At 51.6% G+C, this 21,009-nt stretch overlaps 2 protein-coding genes across 12 annotated transcripts in view; both read right to left on the minus strand.

The window, feature by feature from the left end:
• Positions 1-1,538: 1,538 nt before the first annotated feature.
• eif4ebp3l (eukaryotic translation initiation factor 4E binding protein 3, like) lies at positions 1,539-7,155 on the minus strand. The gene is made up of 3 exons (XM_006631951.3): positions 6,824-7,155; positions 3,054-3,230; positions 1,539-1,997 (listed from the first exon to the last, which is right to left on the minus strand). The coding sequence occupies exons 1-3, from the start codon at positions 6,954-6,956 to the stop codon at positions 1,966-1,968; spliced, it is 342 nt and encodes a 113-aa protein (XP_006632014.1). The 5' UTR covers positions 6,957-7,155; the 3' UTR covers positions 1,539-1,965.
• Positions 7,156-10,148: 2,993 nt separating this feature from the next.
• Positions 10,149-21,009, minus strand: part of ankhd1 (ankyrin repeat and KH domain containing 1) — a 66,194-nt gene continuing 55,333 nt past the window's right edge. For 9 of the 11 annotated variants that reach the window (XM_069195349.1, XM_069195348.1, XM_069195347.1 and 6 more), the window contains 13 exons: positions 20,780-20,942; positions 20,487-20,582; positions 20,057-20,173; positions 19,395-19,557; positions 18,659-19,118; positions 17,997-18,152; positions 17,364-17,513; positions 15,560-17,175; positions 14,956-15,132; positions 13,192-13,443; positions 12,105-12,283; positions 11,432-11,596; positions 10,149-10,662 (listed from right to left, as the gene is read on the minus strand). In XM_069195349.1, coding sequence (XP_069051450.1) covers positions 10,603-10,662; positions 11,432-11,596; positions 12,105-12,283; positions 13,192-13,443; positions 14,956-15,132; positions 15,560-17,175; positions 17,364-17,513; positions 17,997-18,152; positions 18,659-19,118; positions 19,395-19,557; positions 20,057-20,173; positions 20,487-20,582; positions 20,780-20,942 — 3,754 coding nt within the window. In that variant the 3' untranslated portion in view covers positions 10,149-10,602. Of the gene's footprint in view, positions 10,663-11,416; positions 11,597-12,104; positions 12,284-13,191; positions 13,444-14,955; positions 15,133-15,559; positions 17,176-17,363; positions 17,514-17,996; positions 18,153-18,658; positions 19,119-19,394; positions 19,558-20,056; positions 20,174-20,486; positions 20,583-20,779; positions 20,943-21,009 lie in introns of all 11 variants that reach the window. The other 2 variants (XM_069195350.1, XM_069195352.1) reach the window with 2 other exon arrangements.

Raw genomic sequence — 21,009 nt, forward strand, 5'->3', positions numbered from 1 at the left:
ACTCAAAGAAACTTCTTGAAGAGGAAACACACAGGCTGGACACCAGAGAGGGGGGAGAGAGACAGGAGGGGACCAGAATTAAAGATCAGAACCAGCTTAAGAGAAAAAGAGACCAAACAAAACTCCGTTCCAGGACCTAAGGTGCTGCAGGAGATCCCTCAGCCGTTGGGTGTGTGTGGGCAGGGCAGGGCAGGGCAGGGCAGGGCAGAGGGGCCTAGAAACCCCAGCGGTCTGGGGGTCAGGCCTGTCGCACACTGTGGCCCAGTGTCTCATGGACAGAGGTCCAGAAGAGGACTGGTTCTGGACATGAACTCATTTGCCTGTGAGCTGAGGGACTGTCTTGAAACACCAAACCAATATCCAGTTACTGGCAAAGAGGATCGCTTTCGTAATGAAGGCTGGATTTTATTTCTTTACATATCAAGAGTGGGTGTAGGGGGGCACCAGCGAGTCCAAGTCCAAGCTGTGCAGAAGTGGTAAAAGTTTGTTGGACATTCTAAAACAAACAATAAAAATAAAGCGAATCCACTATCATCCACACAAATGCCTTAAGCTGTCTTATTGTAGTACCCACTATCCTGCTCTTCACACACTCAGGTCTCCAGTCTCACAGGCCTTGAAAACTTTCTGAAGACAACATAAACCCCACGGTAGCGTTTTCTTCCACCCCTGGTTAAAACTGGGAGGGTTGTTAATCTGACAGCTAAGACCAGTTGGCAAACAGATAAAAGCTCAGAGCGTTTTAAGCAGCTTACAGTTCGAGTTTGTTAAATTCCAAGCAAAGATGAAGTTTTAGATGGAAATAATGATCTGTGCTCAGAGGAGACTCGCACAGCAGACGAGATTGATAACTTTTGCTCAGCCTGCCTCAGTGCAGGTTAACCAGCACCCCAAGTCACACCTGTGTCCTGCGAGTTCTCCCGGGATAAACATTCCAAACAGCTCACGAGTATCGGCATCATTTCCGCTGCTCCATTCAAGCCAAGCCCAGCCAGAAGAACCTTATCAGGAGTCAAGTCCGATATCACACGGGCTGCGCTAGAGGTTAATGGAAGCCCAGCTGTGCTAGAGCCTAAGAAAATCCATCCAGTTTCCCTCCAGTCTGTAACCTTCCCAAGGTGAATCGCTCTGGGATGGTATCGAAGTGGAAGCTTCCTGTGACCAGGTACGAAGGCCTCGTGGATCCGACCAATCGCAGAGCCCCAGCCCTGGCCTCTCCAGGAAGCCACAGCGACACGGGCTCAAACCACCTTCATCCGTCGACTCAAAATCTGCAAAGCCTGGAAGGACTACAATTTAAAAAAGGGACAACTTACACTGGACAATCCCAGTCAAAATTTTTAAGTCTTAATTGCTACTACTAGAACGTAAAGTTACATCATAAGACTGGCTCTCCAGAATCTGGAAACTGGACTTGGCTCTATTAACTGCTTGTATGCACAAGGAGGACACTACCCATATGCAGAACGTTGAGTCATGTAGTGTTGGCGGGGACGGTACTACACCACTGGACCAGCACTCAAGGAATTAAGTCCCAGTTTCTTTTTCAGTCTTTTATTGAGCAGCTGCCGAGCAGAACAGTTAGTCGCATCGTCAGTTGTCCGCAAACGGAGCTGGGACTGTTCCTCTCACAAGAGGGCAGGACAGAACAGCAGCCCGACCGTAACATCGCAAGTAGGTCTTCAAAGACTAACTTAAAACACGGTTATCCAATCAACCCATTTCACATTTCTTCTTAGAAAAAAAAAAAAGAACATGACCAAATGTATAAAACAACCACATTAAAAGAAAAACGAACCCCCCACCCACCCAGCCCACGAGCTCCAGACGCAGCGTTTAGCACCGGCACTGCTGCCGAGCTGGAGCACTGTCCTTCGGTTTTCACAAAGATAAAAAAAATAACAAAAAGGTTCCTTGAAACAAGAACGGGAGAAGCCGTCTCTTCCTCAGCGGCCAGCCGGCAGGTCAGATGTCCATTTCGAACTGATTGTCCTCAGCTGGAAGAGAAGGAAAGACGTGAACATGTCTGCACGAGAAGAGAGAGGCACAACCACGAGGTCTCCGCTGTGAACGAACCGGATCCACCAAACCCACCCACAGCTCCTGAAGAGCCACCACCACGGCATGTGCAGTCTGGACTAGTGGACCCACCCAGCCACCAGCGCCAGCGGGGTGAAGCGCAGCAGAGCCCAGAGGGCTTCTGAACGAGGCCTCCCGTGATCCACTGGTGACTGGCCGTCACAAGCCAGTGGGGAGCCGAGAGGTCAGCAGCCCTGGCCCAAGCTACGCACACCAGCCTGCTCCGTCCCCCCCCCCCTACCACCAAGTACTGCCCACCACCCTCCAGAAACGGCTCCCCCTGCTGCTCCTTTACACAAGTTACACAACTTCAGGATCTTAAACCGTTTCCTTTGCTGGACACATGCCGGCAGTAGAACCAGGATCACGCGTCACCCGAGAGCCTGGTTCCTCCGAGACCATGTCAACAGGCTGCACAAGCACTAGAGGTCCATGCACATTGAACAAAAACATGCAAAACAAAACGGCAGAAAACTGGAAAAACAGAGGCTGGTCTGTGCGGGTCTGATAAGTGCTGCAGCAACCGGTTTATCAACCCGGATTTGAAGCTGCTGGGACCGATTCCAAACAAACATACCGACAGCCAGGGAGATAACCGCATTCTGAAGACCTCTCACACATCCACACGAGTAGAGTCCATGTTTTTAACTCGGGCCAGACGCGCCGAGACCAGGCCCCGCCCCCGAGGAGAAGCTGCCAGGAGAGCGCAGGCGGGGCTGGCGCGTGACTCCTGACCGAGGACAGAGGCAGGGCGGTGATCCCGTCCTCCTGGGGCCCTCCCTCCTCCTGGTACACGCACACGCTGGAGTTGACACCGACTCCTCCGGCTGGCCTTCTCCCCAGTTCTCACGCAGCCAGAGTACCTCGCCCCGCGGGACGCCCCCAAGATTGCTGCGCCCCGTTTTGACCGTCTTGGCACGTCCGTGGGGCCCCACTGGAGCTCAGCCCTCGGCGGCGCCCCCCTGGGGCCTCACCTGGCACATCCTTGTCAGGCTCCTCCAGCTCCTCCTTGAGCTCCTGCAGCTTGGACAGGGGCGCCAGCGCGGGCACGGTGACGCCGGGGATCTGCGGCAGGAAGCAGGGCGGGGTGCGTGCGACCGGGGAGTTCCGGCAGTCCAACAGGAACTTCCGGTCGTAGATGATCCGGGTGCCTGAGGACAGAGCGCAGGGGCCAGGCTGAGACTGTGCCGGCGAGCCCTGGCACACTGGACTGCCCAGGTCACCAGCACACAAGAGGCAGCAGGAGCGCAGCTTACAAGGATTTAACTAGTCTCCACGAATGTCAAACCACAACACCCTGCGAGTCCTCCTCCTCGGACCTTCAGATTCACCCCCAATCCCCTGGGGCCGTGACCCCCGGCCTGCTACAGCAGGTGTCAGACCCACACTGACCGGTCATTCACCCTCCTCCCAGCACCAGTGCAGGCGGCACAAGAGACCTTCAACTTCTAACCCTGAGCCCTGAAGTGCAGGGCCGCCTCGATCACAGTCCTCCTAACCCAGCCACACCCTGAGGCCCCGGGCTGGCGCCCCCCACGAGCCCACAGACGCGGGTCACGCAGGACCCCCCCGTGCTGCAGGAGGGGAGGGGAATGAGCTACAGCGTCTGTGGGAGCGTGGCGATGGCCCTATCGCACGGGCACAACAGCTCGGTCAGGTCTCAGACGTCTGTTACACAGACTTGGGGAGGCGTCTCGGGCTCCAGCAAGGACCAACTGCAAAAAGCACACACACCATCTGGAAAGCGGTTTCTGCTTCTCTAGTTGTTCATTTTGCCGACCACATCCTGTCCTGCCCCGGCACGGGCAGCGATGAAGACCACATCCATGAGCCCCTCGAACTCCGCTGCCAGCCCACAGAACGCCCTGCTGAGCCAAGGCAGCAGGAGTGTGGCTTCAGGGAGAAAAGGAGAACTCCTACTGTCCAGTAACGGGTTTCACACACATATAGCAAGGCGGCATGCAGAAAACACAGCTTTAACGGTTGCGAGCAGAAAATCACACCAACACCTAGCCTGGAGAGTTCTACTTGAACAGAACTGATTTTCCACAGCGACAGCGCAGTCTGGCGGTGCACTCTGGCGCAGTTCACCGAGACCAGGGCAGGAGCGCTGGCCTGTAACAGCACACATAGACGGCTCAGGAGGGCAGGCGGAGAGAAGCTGGTCTCCGATCCTGCAGTCACCCAGCAGGCTGACAGACATACTGCCTCTGTTCTCCGTACACCTTATCCACCCCAGCTGTGAAGAGGCGGCTGCAGAAACAGCCTGGCTTGCTGGGTGCGGCTGACCAGCCCGTCCTGAAGTTCCCCCTTACTGGGGCTACACCCCTCTGCAGCAGGGCTGCAGGGCAACACAGACCAGCGAGTTTCCTCAACAGGGGCAGCTTGTCTTTCAGATTCTTAGAAGTCAGAGCCTTCCCCCGCCCTGGCGCGGCGCTGCGCTGCTCTTGGCCGGGACAGCGTGTCCTCAGCTATTTCTGCAGCTGCCTGGAATGGGCGGGTCCCCAGCCAGACCAGGCCTCACTCTGGGGCCCAGGCGGGGTGGGTGAGCAGCGCAGCTCCTGGAGGAAAACAGCACGTCGCCCAGCCCCTGTGGGGCCTGTTCAAGCGAAGACTGAACAGTCACAGTCGCGTTCTTGAGCCGCTTTTAAATCCCGTGTGAGAACTGGCCTGTGCACCAGGCAAGTCCGAATCGGCCGTCGCGCCTGCTCAGCCCCGGCGAGCCAGCAGGGCGCTGCCCATCGCGGCGCGGCGCAGGTACAGGACCAGCCAGGCACCCAGGGCTCGTCCAAGCAAGACCAAGACCAGAGCACCTTCCCACCTCGCGCCAGCGGTCTGTAGCCCCAGTAAGATGAGTTATATTGTTGCACCCCAGGGTGTGCTCTGGAACAACTGGCACGCAAACGGGAATCTCTCTGGTGTTTAGGAGGCTCCACAAGGGACTGCAGCTGGCTTAAGGCAGCCATTACAAGTACTACAGGCCCCCAGTACTCCCCCCTCCGCACAGGCGAGACCACGGCCAGTTTCTCAGGGGCAGAGGGCTTGAACACAGCGGGCAGCCTTTCAGAGCAGCTCGGAACGACAGTTACAACACATGAGGAGCTGCCGTTCCCCCAGAGCAGTCCAGCCCTGGGGCAGGACTCACCGGGAAGAGATCCAGGACACACAACTGCTGGGACAGTTCAGGGATAAGTCACAGCCCGCATTCTCGCCGCGCAGCTGGCAGGGGCTGGACAGCAGGGCACAGACGCCAAGCGCCGGCTGTCCTCCAGAGCGAGGCAGACACCAGAGCCCCAGCTGCGAGGCGCGAGGAGGCGAGGGGCTGCCGATAATTCCCCAGCTCCTCCTCTCGAGCGAGCGGCTCTGCTGGGTCCGACCCGGACAAGTCCACAGACCCAGCACAGGAAAAGCCCCGTAGTAAAAAGACACACTTTCACCCGGCGTCCCATTGACCGGAGCGCAGGAATACACCAGTGCCCCACCCCCGAGCCCTGCAGCTGAGATCAGTGTCCGGCTGCAAGGAGAGGACTCTCCCAGCATGGGGAACAGGTTTCAGCTCCTGCTGTAATTAGGTCGTCTTCATTTCAGCCGGGAGGAAAGGCCGGGTTTTAAGCCCCTGTGGAGGGAGGGTCAGCGTTACAAGGCAAGAGCTGGAGGCCAACCGCTCTGCAGGTCCGGCGACAGTGCCTCAGGAGCTCCGCCGAGCTAGTGACCAGAACTGGGAGAACTGGTCTGAATTCCAGCGGGCTTCCATTTCTGATCGGGTCTCGAGAGAGGCTAGAAAGGTATATAGACGTGAACTGAACTCGTGAGGACAAACCGTGCCGAGAGCTCTCATCCCAGACCGAGATGTGAAATTTGACACTGCAGGCGCTCGGCCCTCATGTAGCCGAGGTGCGAGTGACCGCTTCGCTTACACCCCCACCCCGCGCGAGTCAACCGGGGATATTCCGAGTCTCCAAACGAGCACCTATCCCGTGGGTTTCGGGTGTCCTGTGCTCCATGGAGAAACAACAAAGCCCTTTAACACTTCCAGAAAAGGCGCACCGTGTAAAGCACTACAGCGTGTTGTTGAAGGGTTTCTGCCTGGTGCTCAGGCTGGGCTGATACCTCCTGCTCCACCTGGAGACGAATGGTACCGAGCGCGGCGACCTGCGAGACGCGCTGCGTGTTTCTGCACAAACACGCGTGGAAAACCCCACAGGACGCGTTAAAATCAAAGCGCACAGGCGCAAACCCAGCCGTGGCAGGAGAAATGCTGCAGCTCGTCTTCCGCCCGCCCCGGTCTCCTCACTGGCAGACGCTGTTTTAAAGGAGCCACGGCGTCCGTCCCGACCATCCGAGCAGCTGATCCCGATCAACCTGGGAGAAAGGTGCCCGTCGCAGCCCGGTGTGCGGCCGGTAAGGCTCTAAACACCCCGCACCCCCGAGAACACGACGGATAAGCGCCGTTTCGCAATGCTTTACCAGAAAAACAGCGATCTTCAGCGGGACGGCAAGTCAAAGAACACCCCCTCCCCCAAAGTTACAGACGTTTATAAGGGTCGCCAACAGGCAGTTTTTTTAATTAAAGAAAATCCCCCTTTTTTTTAAATGAAGACGCTCACTGTTTTGGTTCGAACAGTTTCATCGCGCCGATGGTTATATGTAAAAAAAAGAAGAAAAAAAAAGGAGAGAAACAACACTTTAAAACAAAGTTGAGTACAGCCATAAGCGGACTCGCACGCCGCGGCCCTCGGCCTACCTCCCGGGGTGGTGGAGAAGAGCGTCCCGCCGGGCGTCTGGCTGTAGCAGTCCGGGAGCTGGGACCAGTCCTTCAGATGCATCACCCTGGTGGGGATCGGGCAGCTCTTGGACTTCTGGCAGTTGGCAGACATTGTGCTTGTGCTTCTTGTGCTGCTCTTTTTTTTTTCCTTCTCAATGATAAAACCAACCAGCGAGGGTCGCCTTAATAAATTTAAAAAAACTAAACACCCCCCCTCCCACAAGTATACGCTGCGCCGAAAAGACTTCTCCCCAGCAGCTCGGCTCCGCAGGGACCATGTGCGCGTCTATTTGCAAACCGCTTTAAAGGCGGACGTGACACGGCTCACGTGACGGCACATCAACAAGATCACGCGTGGCGGCGGGTTGGATTACACCCGCGCGCTGAGCCCCCTCCCCCGGGTCCTGCAACGCCGCCCAAGTATTGCCACGGCCGTGGCAAAGGCGGATATCCCCGCCCCGGCCCATCGCGAAACCTCTTTATCAGCACAGGGCGGGTGTCGCAGCCCAGCGTTAAGTTCACGGCGGCCCAGCGACTCCGCGTCGGCTTGAGCTCGGCGGGTGTCGGCGGAGCCCCGCCGTGCAACGGTCGCTTCCTGCTCGAATGAAAAAGGGCCACCAGAATCACGACTGAGCCCACTCACCCCACTCACGGCGTTCGTCCCCCTACCATCTGGTAGCGCACAACAAGACTCCGAAACAGCTTCTTCCCCAGAGCCGTCAGGCCGGTGACCTCTGCTCACCCGTCCTGTACCGCACAGCGACTGCACTCCTACAGACCCACACACACCACACCGGCGACAACCGACCGCAAGCCGAACTCGAACATAAAACTACTCGAGTTGTACCGCTTGATCATCGCTGTATTATCTTGCACTGTTTGTCTACTGATGCGGGTGGTGTCACACTGGTACCATACTCGTTGTTTACATTGTTATTATTGTATTTACTGTCTATTGTCCCGTCTGCTGTTCTGTATATATATATACTGCGCCCGAGAGACAGATGAGGAACACTTTCCATCATACTAAGCACCTGTGTCAGTATAATGACAAAGTTCAATCGACATATTTATACCCCCCCACTTCACGTTTTAGTCCTAATGTGAACCAGGGCTGCCGTATGCGTTTCCCCACGCGTGTCCCTCTCCGAGTGGGAGGATATCGTTCGCCCTGAGGGGTCGGGGTCACTGTGTCCACCCGAGAGGGCAGGCCGTGCAAACACGCGTGTGCGCGAACACGCAGCAGTACTCGCTCCTGCGCTGTGTCGGAATATTCCTCCTTTCTAGATGAGGACGGTGGCTCAGAGCAGCGCCACACGAAAACAGACAGGCGATTCCCACAGGCTCTGTTTGGACAGGTGAGCTGGCGAGACATGTTCTCACGGGGGTCATTTGAACTGTATCTTAGCCCCCCCACAGCAACAGGCGAACGAGAACACGCTGTTTACTATAAGACTTCATTGTGCGATTTCTCAGAACTTTGTCTTGCATCAAAGCAGCACTTTGTTTTACACCGAAATTTACCAAACACAAACAGTTCAAGTAAATATTAACAAACATAACAGACGGTTACTTCTAGTTATTCATGACACGCATAAAAATTCATCAGTCCACACAACTATACCAGAACCAGTAAATAAACCCGTACAATTGCACTGAGCCATAGTTACACACCCCCCTTGGCACATAACCCACTGATGGTGCTGCCGTGGACTAGGAGTTTCATTATGAGCTAAAATAATTCATTTTGTTAAAGGCCACACTGAGGGATCTGTGTCTCAAGGCATGAGTTCATCATCTTCTTGCAGAAGATGTGAGGGATCAGGGGAGATCCTCACAGCTAGTTGCTACACACTCTGCTGAAGTGGCTGCCCCATTCTCTTAGAACACATCCGAGAGTCTGGACATTTTCACTTTCTGTTGCACAGAAAGGCTGTTATATCATACAGCTATTCCATACTGCATGACACTGTACCAGAGAACTGAAAAACTTGGTCAGAATCTGACTATTGGCACCAAAAGCCTGAAACCCACAAAATGTAATTTTGGTTTTGTAGAATATGTGCCTTCCAAGAGTAATCCCAATGCATAATCCCAGATATTTATAGGATATAACTTGCTTATTGGACTCACTGAATTATGACTGCAGAAGGACTGTCCTTCATGCTTAAAATCAAAGATCCATTTGCAAAAGAATTGTAACAGACAGACCCCCTCCATTGTGAATCTGCTCCCACCAGGGAGATCCCTCTGTGTGCACAAGTGTAGAAGTAACAACCTCAGGAAGTCTTGTGCCCGTTGCAATACGACTCAATTAGCATCTAGTAACTCATCTCCTGGATCACTATTGTACCATCTTCTTAGTTGGTCATGTTTGTACTCCTCGTTGCGTTGTTGTATCGGATTGTGCCGTAAAACAAATTTCCCTCCGGAAAATAAAGTTTGCATTTAATTAAACGGTAAACTCTTCCATTTGTCTAGTATTGAAAAGCAAGGCATTCTTTTAAAGCTCTTGTAGTTCTTTTTTGCAACCACTAGAAAATATCAAATATTAAGACAGTGTAATTAACGCAATGGTATATTTACAATAATGGTATGTTAAAATGTTTTAAAAAAACCATGTATGCCACTTGGATAAGTTGATAATCAAAAGAGGCATATCCAGCATAAAAAGGGTACAAGGTTTGTCCCTTTATTGAATTTTAAACTGTCACTGTCCCTCTTTTCTGAGCCCCACACTCAAATACTTTCACCCTTCTGTGGAGATCACAGCCTCCACCTACCTCCATGCTGAGGCCTTTCTCTATTGAGGGATTCACTGGGAAACGATGCCCTCTATGGGAATACAGTGTAACTGCACCTGTATGTCTCATCTGCACATGAAGTGCGTTACTTTTTCCTGCTCTAGAAATGTGCATGTTTTTAACAACTCAAAACAGCAACCCCGAATGCCAGAATCCAGATAGTGGATAAAAGGCACACTTCTGAGGTTAAAGCTGAAATGCAGATGACAGGCTGGTAATTGATAAGTCTTGTAAAAAGAGGAAAAAAAACAACTTGTGACTTCATAAAATAACTTGTGACTTGTTCATATAGAGAAACGCTCATACAATGGTCTGTCTATACCTGCATTCCAATGGTTACAGCTAAAAAGACTTTGACAGGCTAAACCTGGCATGTCCGCACTGAAAACACCCTGTACAGATCCTTTTTAAGTACACTTTAGTGTTTAGGGATTTGTTAAGTTTCCTACTTCGTGACATCTTTGAAGTCGGGGTGTAGATTACAAAAAGACGCAAAACAGTTACAGTTCCATCTTTTTATTGAATATTAAGGTAAATATTTCACATTAATACAGGCTACATAAAGTAGAGCCACTATACGACATGAAATTTACTCTCATTTTAACCCTTTTTAGTATGTAAACAATTATACATGTATTTACCACTCTAAAAGGTCTGATTTATCTTTATGTAATCATCTAGTTCTTGGCTGCATATAAATAGCTTACAGTACTGTTGAGCCAACAGCCCAAGAACAGTTTATGTGGGTTTAAAGTCAAAATGGCTAAACTAAGCAGAGAATGTATCCTGTTGTACAGGCAATCCATTTGTTCATAGACAGTGGTAAATAGAAGTAACAGCCCACACAGAAATTTTAGTTAGGCACATCAAAAATGGTGTCCATCCTTCCAATTTTAACTTTAGGACACTACAAGTTTAACATCTCAATTTCAATTTCGTTATGCCTCAATCTTTTTAGTTAACATGGTTCAGATGCACGTTTCCAATATGTGGTGCCCAAGTACCAGGCCAGACCTGTAATGACAGAATAAACATCAATTAGCGAGTCACGTACAGCCATAAGCAAGACTGTCAGCACTCTGATCCCCTCTCCACTCCCACTGCAATTACACCTCAGGATTCAGCACAGAATCCCACAAGAACATTTCTGCACACAACTGCACACTTTTCAAAAATATTTAGTCCTACATATGAATCAGATACATTAAAATAAGCTATAATTTAAATGGAATGTGTATCACAAAAATCCTTAAACGTTTTCAACCACAAACATTTCAATAAAAAGATCGATTGCCGAGGATGAGAAGACCTCAGTTATCACAAAATATTGATTGTCCACCGACACTTACATAGCAGGCGTGCCGCTATAAAACGCTGCCAGTTCCACAAAGAACACCAAGGTTTAAATGCATTTTTTCCCACACTTAATCAATTAAATACAAACACATTTGAGCAGGGATTTCTGGTTAGTGTCTGGATACAGACAATGATGAACCAAGGATTTCTCACTATTTCACTAAACACCGAAAGGTCACGGCTAAACATTGTGGACTTATTTGAAACCCAGAGTCATCTCCAACCGTAACGTACATACTGGTGTTTAATTTTCTGAGTTTCTGCAATAAACCTGAGACACCCCCCCCCACTGGCAGGGCCGCTAATGGCAGTAACTTAGTACACACACTTCTACCTGCCCCTCAGAGAGAGAAAGTGTCAAGAACGCAGAAACACGGCTCATTGGAGTCCCAGCTCCACTGTGTGGAAATACCTTTTAGAATTTTACCTGCTGGGGGTCTGAGTTCTCTGCAGAATTAGGGACGACTTTTAAGATGGGGTTCCAGGCGGGGTCGGCAGTGTGGAGTCCGTTGTACAGCGGCCCCCCCGGGCCTTCAGCCATGTTGGGGTGAGGCGGAATCATGGTCCCACCGTACATGGACATCGGCAAACCCTGGAGACACACAGCCACGGGCGAGATTGAGGACACACCTGCTTGTTTCATAAAAACGAAAATTTCCGTTCTGCTCCTGGAGCAGGGGGATACAGGGAATGTGCAAGTGTCCACTGGCTCTCTGGACAGACAGTCGAGTGACCCAGAACCAGCCAATAATGGAAGAGGACGTCCTCTGGAGCTGCCCCAGGCACAGGAGTGCACTGTGGGACTGCAAGGCGACAAGGCCACAGGCCTCCCGGGAGCGATTTCTTCAGAGACTTCACTACAAAGAACCTATTCTCTATCCCAATCGCACCATGAAATGCAGATTTCAGTCATTATGACACTTGAAGAGCACGGCATGCATGCTAAAAGCAAACGATATGCAAGATATTTAAAACGATGAGACAACTGTTTTTTTCTAAATCTATTAAAAACACTCTCCAACGTGAAACCCTAACGGGAAAGCTCTTCTGTCACGGTTAAGAAAAGACACACGAGCTCAGCGGCCTGTATCTGTGCGCACCTTGGGGAAGTCCATGAAGTTGCTGGGCATGGGCTGTTGGTGGAAGGTGTTGGAGGGAGCCACGATTCCAGTATCGTCTCTTTCCATGGGCTGATGCTGGGAGAAAGCAGACTGGTCCGACAGCTGCTGATGCATCATGTGGTTGCTCATGAGGGGCTGAGACCATCCCGACATTGCCTCTGCAGGGGAGAGGAGGGCACGATGAGCCACCCGCTCACAAGAGCGCTGGGGTGCCCTCTGTTGGGGATGTGGTCTCATGCAGCTGCACAGCCCCCAGAGAGCACCCCAAGATTAGTAAAGCGACCAGGGGGGATTTAGACAAGAGTGCAGAATGATTACACACTGCTGGGAAACAACGTAAAGTACCTGAACCACATCCTGATCTCCGCTTTATGTACTCTTAAAAACAGGTACTGTGAAGTTTCACGATACTGAAATGTATTTTAAACGCACCAAAGGGATTCAACTGACTCTCATAAGGCGAGAGAAAGTACAAGTGTACAACAGGCTAAGAACGCTATTCTAAAAACAATGACTTTTCTAAAATTGCAGTATACCAGTTAATATCTGAAAGTACACTGGCTGAGAATTGCTGCTGCAGGAATTGTTTAACATGACCAAAAGAACACTGTCAGCATTACTCTGAGCTGCTGTTAATGACTAGATTAAATGTGAGAAATGGTTTATCTATCGGTGTAAATTAAATTCAGGTTTACGCCACTTCATGCATTAATGAACCTGTTCAAATAAACACATCTATTCCAAACTGCCAGAAGGAGTATGCGTGGCCATTTTTCACTGAGCCCAGAGTGAGTGTGGTGAAAAGACATTTTGAAACGGAACCTAGTCCAACTTGTTCATGTTTTTAAGCTTTCAGAATAGTACACAGGAAGATTGATTTCTCCAAACAAAAAAAAACATTCACATAAACATCTAGGTAAGAGAGCGCTACCTGCAAACTGCCGTTTAACAATCTACCCAAGTGTTCGGTCCTCCCAAGCTGAGTAACGAACTCCAGAAGTCTCCACTAGGGGGCGCTCACTTCAGCACCAACGAGTGGGGTCGGCAATCCGGACAGCACGCTTACCTGAGGCGCTGCCAACCCCAAAGGACCAGATGCCCCCCTGGCCGACGGGCGCGGTGTAGCTGGTGGTGAGCAGCGCGGGGTTGACGGCGCCGGTCTGCCGGATGCGCGCCAGCCGCTCTGTGCCGATGGGGGGGGGCACCTTGCGGTCCTGGCTGGAGCTGCTGGCCTTGGCCTGGTTGAGCGCGGGGGCGGCGGAGGAGGCCGACAGCGGGGAGGAGGCTCCGGAGGACACGGAGGGCACGGGGGACTCGCCTGCACAAACACAGCAAACAGCCTCGTGAGCCCCAGCTACCCCGGCACGGCCATCGCCGGCCTCCTCCGGGTCTCACTGCGAGGGCACGACGGCACAGGCCCTCCGAAAGAGCGCGCCCAGCCACCACATGCACTGCACTAAAATATACATGCCCCAGAGTCGGACCCATGAACACTGAACTCCTCACCAAAGGACACAGAGCAGCATTTTGAAATATTGACAAAATTGTGGTACACAATTCATGCTCACAAATCACGCCTTAATACAGACCGCAACAAACGCTGTACACATACAACAGTCACATCGTTAAGACCGTCCTGTCTTGAGACTGTTGTGAAACATCTGTCCTTAACTAGGAAAGGACAGCTGAGGCGCTGTGTGAGCGTGTGTGAAATGTTGGTCATCCAGTGCCGTTTGTAAAATACTCAATCACACCTCCAGCAGGAAAACACCTGCAAGGATTTCCTGTGCAGTCTCTGAAAACCACAGGGGTCCGCTCTCGGAGGACAAGTGTGTGGGGGCTGATTCGATGGCTAATGCGAGTCGCTGACGAGTCAGAAACGCACGTGTACATCTCAGGTTATCCACAAGCCGTCTTCGCACAGTAAATACGACTCATTTCCCTCTGTCAGACGTGTGTGTGTGGGGGGAACTGACGGTACTTTCAACCATGTCATGAAATGATGGCATGAACACAATGCCAAAAAAAGTGAAAGTAATCTCAGTACGGTAGCAGCTCATTGAGGGAGTCAACGTGTTCTCGGAGTTCCGCATGACTTCACCTACACGGACATAAAAACCTCCAACGGCCCCCTGAAATAAAACTCGAGATCAAGAAAGTTTCTGAGATGCGTAAAGAGCAGGCAGTGGGGCGTTTTGTCCCTGGATGGCCAGCGCCGAGAGGGCGAAGTGCGTCTCCAGCAGGGCTGTTTCAGCTCCTGCGCTCGTGCAGGTGTCCCCACCTGTAGGGCATCACGTCAGGGAAGAACCCAAGTGATCCGATTATTTGTTTAATGTGCACTTTAATTACTGTTTAATTACTACACTATGGTGTTTAATTACTGAACACCATAATGTAGGATAATGTACAGTAATGTATATATCTGTTAAAAAGTAATTTCTTTGATGTTTAACTTATGTATTTTGTTTATAGTTTCATGATCACAAATGGTATAACAAGATGCGTTTCTCAGGGCCCATTAGAAGATCACCAACGACAGGAGACGACAACGCTGACAAAGCTAGAGTAACTTTAAGGCTTGCTACAGAAGGTATGTCGCTCTCGATGCCGGACCCCCATAGTGCCCAGTGCTTATCAGTGTGAAGGTGTCTGCTGTAGCGCTCACCAGTTCCTCTCCTTCTGAAACGGGTGAACCGGCACGGACATTAATTCAGACAATCAAGACCGTAACACACCTGCAAGGTATGCTGAATGGGCAATAGCACAGAAGCACTGTAAACATTTACCAACACAAAATAATTTCACAAAGAAAGCAAATACCAGTACATACATGAGGTTGAAGCACTCCAAGGATGTGGTGAGAAATGCTGTCTACTGAAGCTGGGAGTCCCTACAGGAGCTGGGCCTTGTAAAAAGACTGGGCTCCCTGATATGCTTGTAGCAAAGCTTGTCAGTGGCGTAGAAGAGGAAGAGATAGAATTGCCAGAAGGGTCTAGAGCATGCATTCCTAAAACAAATAGAAGAATAGGTTTTAAACACTTCCCCCTTAAAAAATGAAAACCTTTTGGCTTCCAAGCAATCTTTAAAAAGCCAGATCGGTATAAAAATGCTGTTACTTTCACTAAAGCACAGTAACTTCATTAACGTGCCATTCTGTAAACTAAAACTTTTAAAAAACAGCCTAAGATTAGGCGTGCTTGTACGAATACTCAAAACATCGTGCACGAAGGAGCAAACTGCCCTGCAAACCATGATTTTAAAGTACTTGCTGAACAGACAAAAGGTTTTGCGTCAGACAGATGATTTTCTCATAGGGTTATGAGCTATACGCAGTCACATCCGAGTTACCGTAAGGATGAACAAGGCGCTTGTCTAATCGGAGTACACAAACACAGAAGGGAACAAGACGGGATGCTCCAAGAGCTGAGCCTTACCGATCGGACTGGTGACAATCCTCTGGGACGCGGAGCGGAAGCCAGGAGCCTTGGAGCCGTCTGGGGGAAGCACGTTCTCCAGCTGCGCCATGTTGCTCATGTATGTGGCCTGAGCGCTGTAGGCCTGGTCAGGGGGGGTTCTCGTGGGCAGGTGGCAGGCGCCCCACACCTGATTGTTGCTGACCTGGCTGCTGTCGAAAATGCTGCTGAAATGATTGAAAAGTGCTGCGGGGCCGAAGTTGGGCGGCAGGGCCTTGTTGCCGTGGTTGATGTGCATCTGGGACCCGTTCATCATGCTGATGGTCGAGGAGAGCTGCAGGGAGGGCGGCATGCCTGGCTGTTTCATGGCCTCCTGCGTCTGGGCCGGAGGCACGAACACGGACTGCTGCTCCTGCTGCATGGAGCTGCCCGGGACCATGGAGTAGAAGGGGGCGCCAGGCTGCATGCGGGGAGAGACCCGGGGGGCGGGGGCGGCGAAGTGAGGTAAAGTGTTGCTGGTGTGAGTCACGGTGCTGGAGCACATGGCGACGGGGCGCGTGGCAGCCAGGCTGGAGGGGGCCGCTGGCTCCGCGCCCGAGCTGTAGGGCATCGGCAGCTGCTGCTGCTGCCGGGCCTCGGCCGCGCCCGCGGGGGGCTGGAGCGAGGACATCGAGGAGGCCGCGGAACAGAAGGCCCCGCCGGCCCCCACGTTGCTGCTGTCCGAGGCGCCGCCCAGCGCGGCCGCCGGCGTCAGGACGGCTCCGGAGGGCTGCTCGGCGGCCGGCTTCTCTTTAGCCGCCGACGGGGGAGTGCAGGGCTCGGGCTTGGCCGCGGGGGGCGCGATGGGGGGCGGCGGGGGCGGGGTGGGGGGCGCGGCGGACTGGGCGCTGTGCAGAGGGGCGGGGGAGCTGGCCGGCCGCGTGCTGCAGACGCTCGTGACGGTGGCGGTGACGGAGGTCGCGCTGCTGGTCTTGGGGTCGGCGCTGAACAGCTGCTTCCGGACCGAGGAGGGGGTGGGGCTGTTGGTGAGGCAGGCGGGGGGCTGCGAGGTGCTGGAGGGAGGGGAGGCGGTGACGGAGGGGGGCAGCGCACTGCCAGCGTACTCCACGTGGGAGGTTCCGGGGCGGATGGCACCGCTGCCGTTGTGTTTGGGGGAGCTGTTGGTGCTCCCAGGACTCACGGGCCGCACGGGGAAGGGGCCCCACGTGTTTGGGGAAGGGGAGAAGGTGCCGCCGAACTGGGCCATGGGCAGGCGGGGGTGTCTGATTTGGTGCATAGTCTGCGCGGCCAGCAGGGCCAGCTGAGGATGGGCGTAGGCCAGGGGGAGAGAGACCGGGAAAGGCGGGCGAACGGTGGCCGAGAGGTTCTTGGCGAGCTTGCTGCCAGGCTGTGACGTGGAGGGCGAGGAAGGCTGGAACGCCACGGAGGAGGAAGGCACCACCGACACCAGGGCCTTGTTGCCAGCGGCAGTGGTGCTGGTGGCGCCGGTGGAGGTGGTGAAGGTGGAGCCGATCTTGGTGTTGGCAGCAGGCGTGCGGATGTGATTCCGGGGAATCAGGTCCTCCAGCTCCTTGGCAGGGTCTTGAATCAGGGCGTTGATGAGCTGCACAGCGTGCCTCGTGGACTCGGTTCCTCCTCTGAAACATTAAAATTCGTATCGTTTCATTTCCAGGCCTGGATTCCCTTAGCACCCGTCTTAGTCTTTTTAACACCAGCACGTAACGGTGCAACAAATACGAAATTGACTTTGTGGACGTAGATGCACTGATTCCACTCCTGGAACACAGGATCAGTAAAACATATTCCGGCAGGTGGAGCCGCTTACCTGATGGTGATCATTCTCTCGCCATTCTTGTCCTTCTGCTTGTCCACGTCTATGTGGGCTCCAGTGACGTCCTGAATGGCAGTGATGTTACATCCGCCTCTCCCCATGATCCTGGACACAACTGAGGCAGGAACCGACAACTTCTTAGATCTAGGGGACAGAGCACATGGGCAGGTCAGCACCCCCAGACACTCTGTACCTCTCTCTGGAAGTACAGGGTGTGGTTTCTACAGACTCAAACCCGAAAACCTAGTCTCTTTCTTAGCTCTACCACCCATATGTTAAAAAAGGAGAAACTGGAAGACTTCCGTTTAAAAGCAAAGCCCATCACATTAAATGCGGATAAATTACATATCAGTCTCATATCAGCAGGTTCAAAAGGCTTACAGAATATTGACTTTTGCTGCATATACACAAATACATCTGGAACAATATGATTCCGGACAAAAAAAAAACTCATCTTGAAAGACATTCAAGCCAAGAGAAAGGGTTAGACATCATGCAGAGAAACAGAGTAAGCAATGTCTCTTGGAACCATCCCGAAGAACCTTATAATCTTGTCCTGGCATGTCACTGCACTATAACAGAGCTGCAAGAAACAGACTTGAAATAAGTGGAAATGAAATGACAAACCTCCTGACAACTTCCTTCCAGCCCTCTTCTCTCTTTGGGCCTCTTTTGGGGCTGGTCAGGTTCATTTTACCATTGGGCGAGGATACTGGCAGTGAAATAGTCTTTAATGTAGAAGGTAGTGAACTGGGAGTCACGTCATTGATGCCTTCTTGCATTCTGAGGAGCATGAGAAAGATTATACTACTAAAGAGAGCGTCACCTGTGTTTATTTCCAAGATGATCCAAGTCAACAGCCTTCCGCAAACATTCTATGAAATGTTAAAGCCGTGCTCTAAACGCAAAGCAAACATCTGCTTCAACTATATAGCCACATCATTCTGGTGCATCAGATGGAGCAGTTAATAATCTTTTCCCCACAAAAAAAATTAGCCTGATTTTTAGAAAAAATGTAACCTTCACTGGCATTTTATTCTTAAACTTCCAATGTATATGCAAAGATTTTTCACATCACAATCTAAGCCCGGACTGCGACTACAATATGGGATTAACAGTGACTGTCTACCAGGGCAGCCTGCAACCTAAAACTAAATAAAGAAAGCAAAATCAAACTTAAAAGGAAAACAAACCCATCTCGACCCCACCCAGCCCTCCGTTCTTTAATTACAAAATGCTGGACGTGAGTGACCCCCCCGGACCACAGAGCAGGAGAGCGCAGTGCTCACTTTGGCTGCGACTTGGAGATGGAGACGGTGACCTTGTCCTCTCTCTGCAGGGCGTGCTGCGCGGGGCACTGCCTCTTGTCGGCGGCGGCGGAGGGCAGGTCGGGCAGGTAGTTGAGCTCCTGGCTCTTGCTGCCGCTGCTGCTCTCGCTGTTGCAGTCCGTGCTGTCCAGGTTGTCGGAGTCGCTGTTCCCTCCAGCCCCGCCGCCTCTTGGCTCCCCCTGGATTTTGTTTTTGTCCGCTTTCTGCTGCGCTAGCGACATCTGCGGGTCCTGGAGGATGATCTGAGCGTTCTGGGAGGTGTCCCGGGTCTTGTTCTTCTTGTTCTTGCGGTTGGTGCTCGGCGTCGTCACCACGCCGGCTCTCTTCTTGCCGAAGGCGCTGGTGAAGGTGGCGGAGGTGGCCGAAATCCCAATGGTGGTGGTGGTGGTTGCGCTTGGAGGCTCTATGGGAACTTCAGGTTCTACAAAATACAGGAAGTCAATAGATACATGATAAAGCATGCAACCCAGGTAGCACAATGTGGACAGAAATCAGTCTTGCTTTAATCCCCATGAGAAATGTGAACCCAATATCTCAACAAAACAGTAACTCAAGTCATATAACCAGCAGTTAACGTCATACAAAAAACTTTCATATGAACTGGCTGGTGTGGTTTGCCTCTAAAGTTAAATCTACTCTGAGGGTTCCTGATCCTCTGTTCCAGCACAGGTCTGATAAAACCCCCGGCTGTCCTTGCCTTCAGCAGAATCCTTTTCGGTATCTTGCATTTCCGAAACCTCCTTCGTTTTAGCTTCCTCCTCCTCCTGCTTCCTCTTCTGCTCCTCCTTCTTCTTCTTGCGCTTCTCTTTGCGCTTCTCCCTCTTGGCGGCCAGGGCCTGCTTCTTGCTCTCCTCCCGGGACTGACGGAGGGGAAAAGCACGATTATTAAGAGGCTGCTCCACATGCCTGAGCCTTACCTCCATCCGCATCATTCACGCGCCACTTAGCCAGGACATGCTCCAACATGATGCCCAGGAGCTTGGGATCCTTTTAACTCTGATCTAGGTCTGCTCTTGGAACATACTTCTACACACACTTTGAGAACAAACAGGTTTTAAAATTTTTTTTCTTGGTGCTCAACTGTTCCTTGCATTCAGTTGTTAGAAGACCCCGAGGTCTGAGAATCAAGTGAGGTCCAATTTATTTTATTTCTTACATAACGTTGAATTTGCTTTGAATAAAGATACTCAAAACAACTTCAGCAAATATGCTGCAATTCACTCATTTGAAATCGACCGGACTAAACACACGGCCGGAGGGCGTGCACAGCACAAAACCAACAACAAAAAGCTCAATGGGAAAGGGCAACATAGCTCTGTACATAGTCTGATGCTTCAAAACAAAAAAATATCCTCTGACCTTTTCCAAGTCCAGCTCCTTTAACAGGATGCTAGCATTCTTATTTGCTTCTGCAGCTTGTTGGTCTTTGGCTTTTACAATGGTTTCCATGCACTGGTGGCATTTCTTCAACAGCTCCTGAGAAGAAGAGCACAGATTTCATGCCCTTAAGTCTGGGGCTTCACAACTTTAGCAGGGCCTGGTCTCTGACAACAATGGAAGAGGAAAATGTTCCTGAGCCAAACTGTACATATTTAAAATGAAAGCAGATATGATTACTATATCTTCTTATGGGTCTATGTCTACGATTAAGTAGTCTAAAAAGAATCGGGTATGCTTACTTATCAAGCAATAAACCAATAATCCAGACATCAGAGGCCACATGTTTTACACAATACATTCCACCGCGTTCCGTCCCCAGATTGATAAAATACAGAGCACTTCATCTTACCTTGTCGGCAATGGTGGCAATATATCTCATGCACTCGATGTCGGAAGGGAACTGATTAACTTCTTTCACAAGATACTGGACGACTTTCACGTGGCCCTGCAAAAATAAAGAGTCAGATCTGGAAGCTCCAAATAGCTGGTTCTGAGCCCAGTTTCTTGTGGAACAGCCACAGATGGAGGATATAAGGGCTTTCCAAATAAAAGACACTAGAACAAAGCAACAGTGCAAACCTGCAGGAAATATTCCTATATACTGGGACATGCAGACCGACGTGGGGCAAAAGCGGCACTTGCCTTGCGGAAAGCAGCCATGAGCGGAGTGATCTTCCTGTTGTCGGCAGCGTCCACGTCCGCACCAGCCTGGACCAGCAGCTGGACAACGTCGAAGTGACCGCCGTTAGCAGCCAGCCAGAGAGGCGTGTTCCCCTTCTTGTTGCGTACGTCAATATGAGCCCCTCTGTCAAGAGCAACGGCACGTTATTACATCCTTAGTGCAACGTGAGGTGGCCATGTAACAGAAGGGA

Source organism: Lepisosteus oculatus, chromosome 11 (genome assembly GCF_040954835.1).
Source record: "Lepisosteus oculatus isolate fLepOcu1 chromosome 11, fLepOcu1.hap2, whole genome shotgun sequence".
Taxonomy (NCBI): Eukaryota; Metazoa; Chordata; class Actinopteri; order Semionotiformes; family Lepisosteidae; genus Lepisosteus; species Lepisosteus oculatus.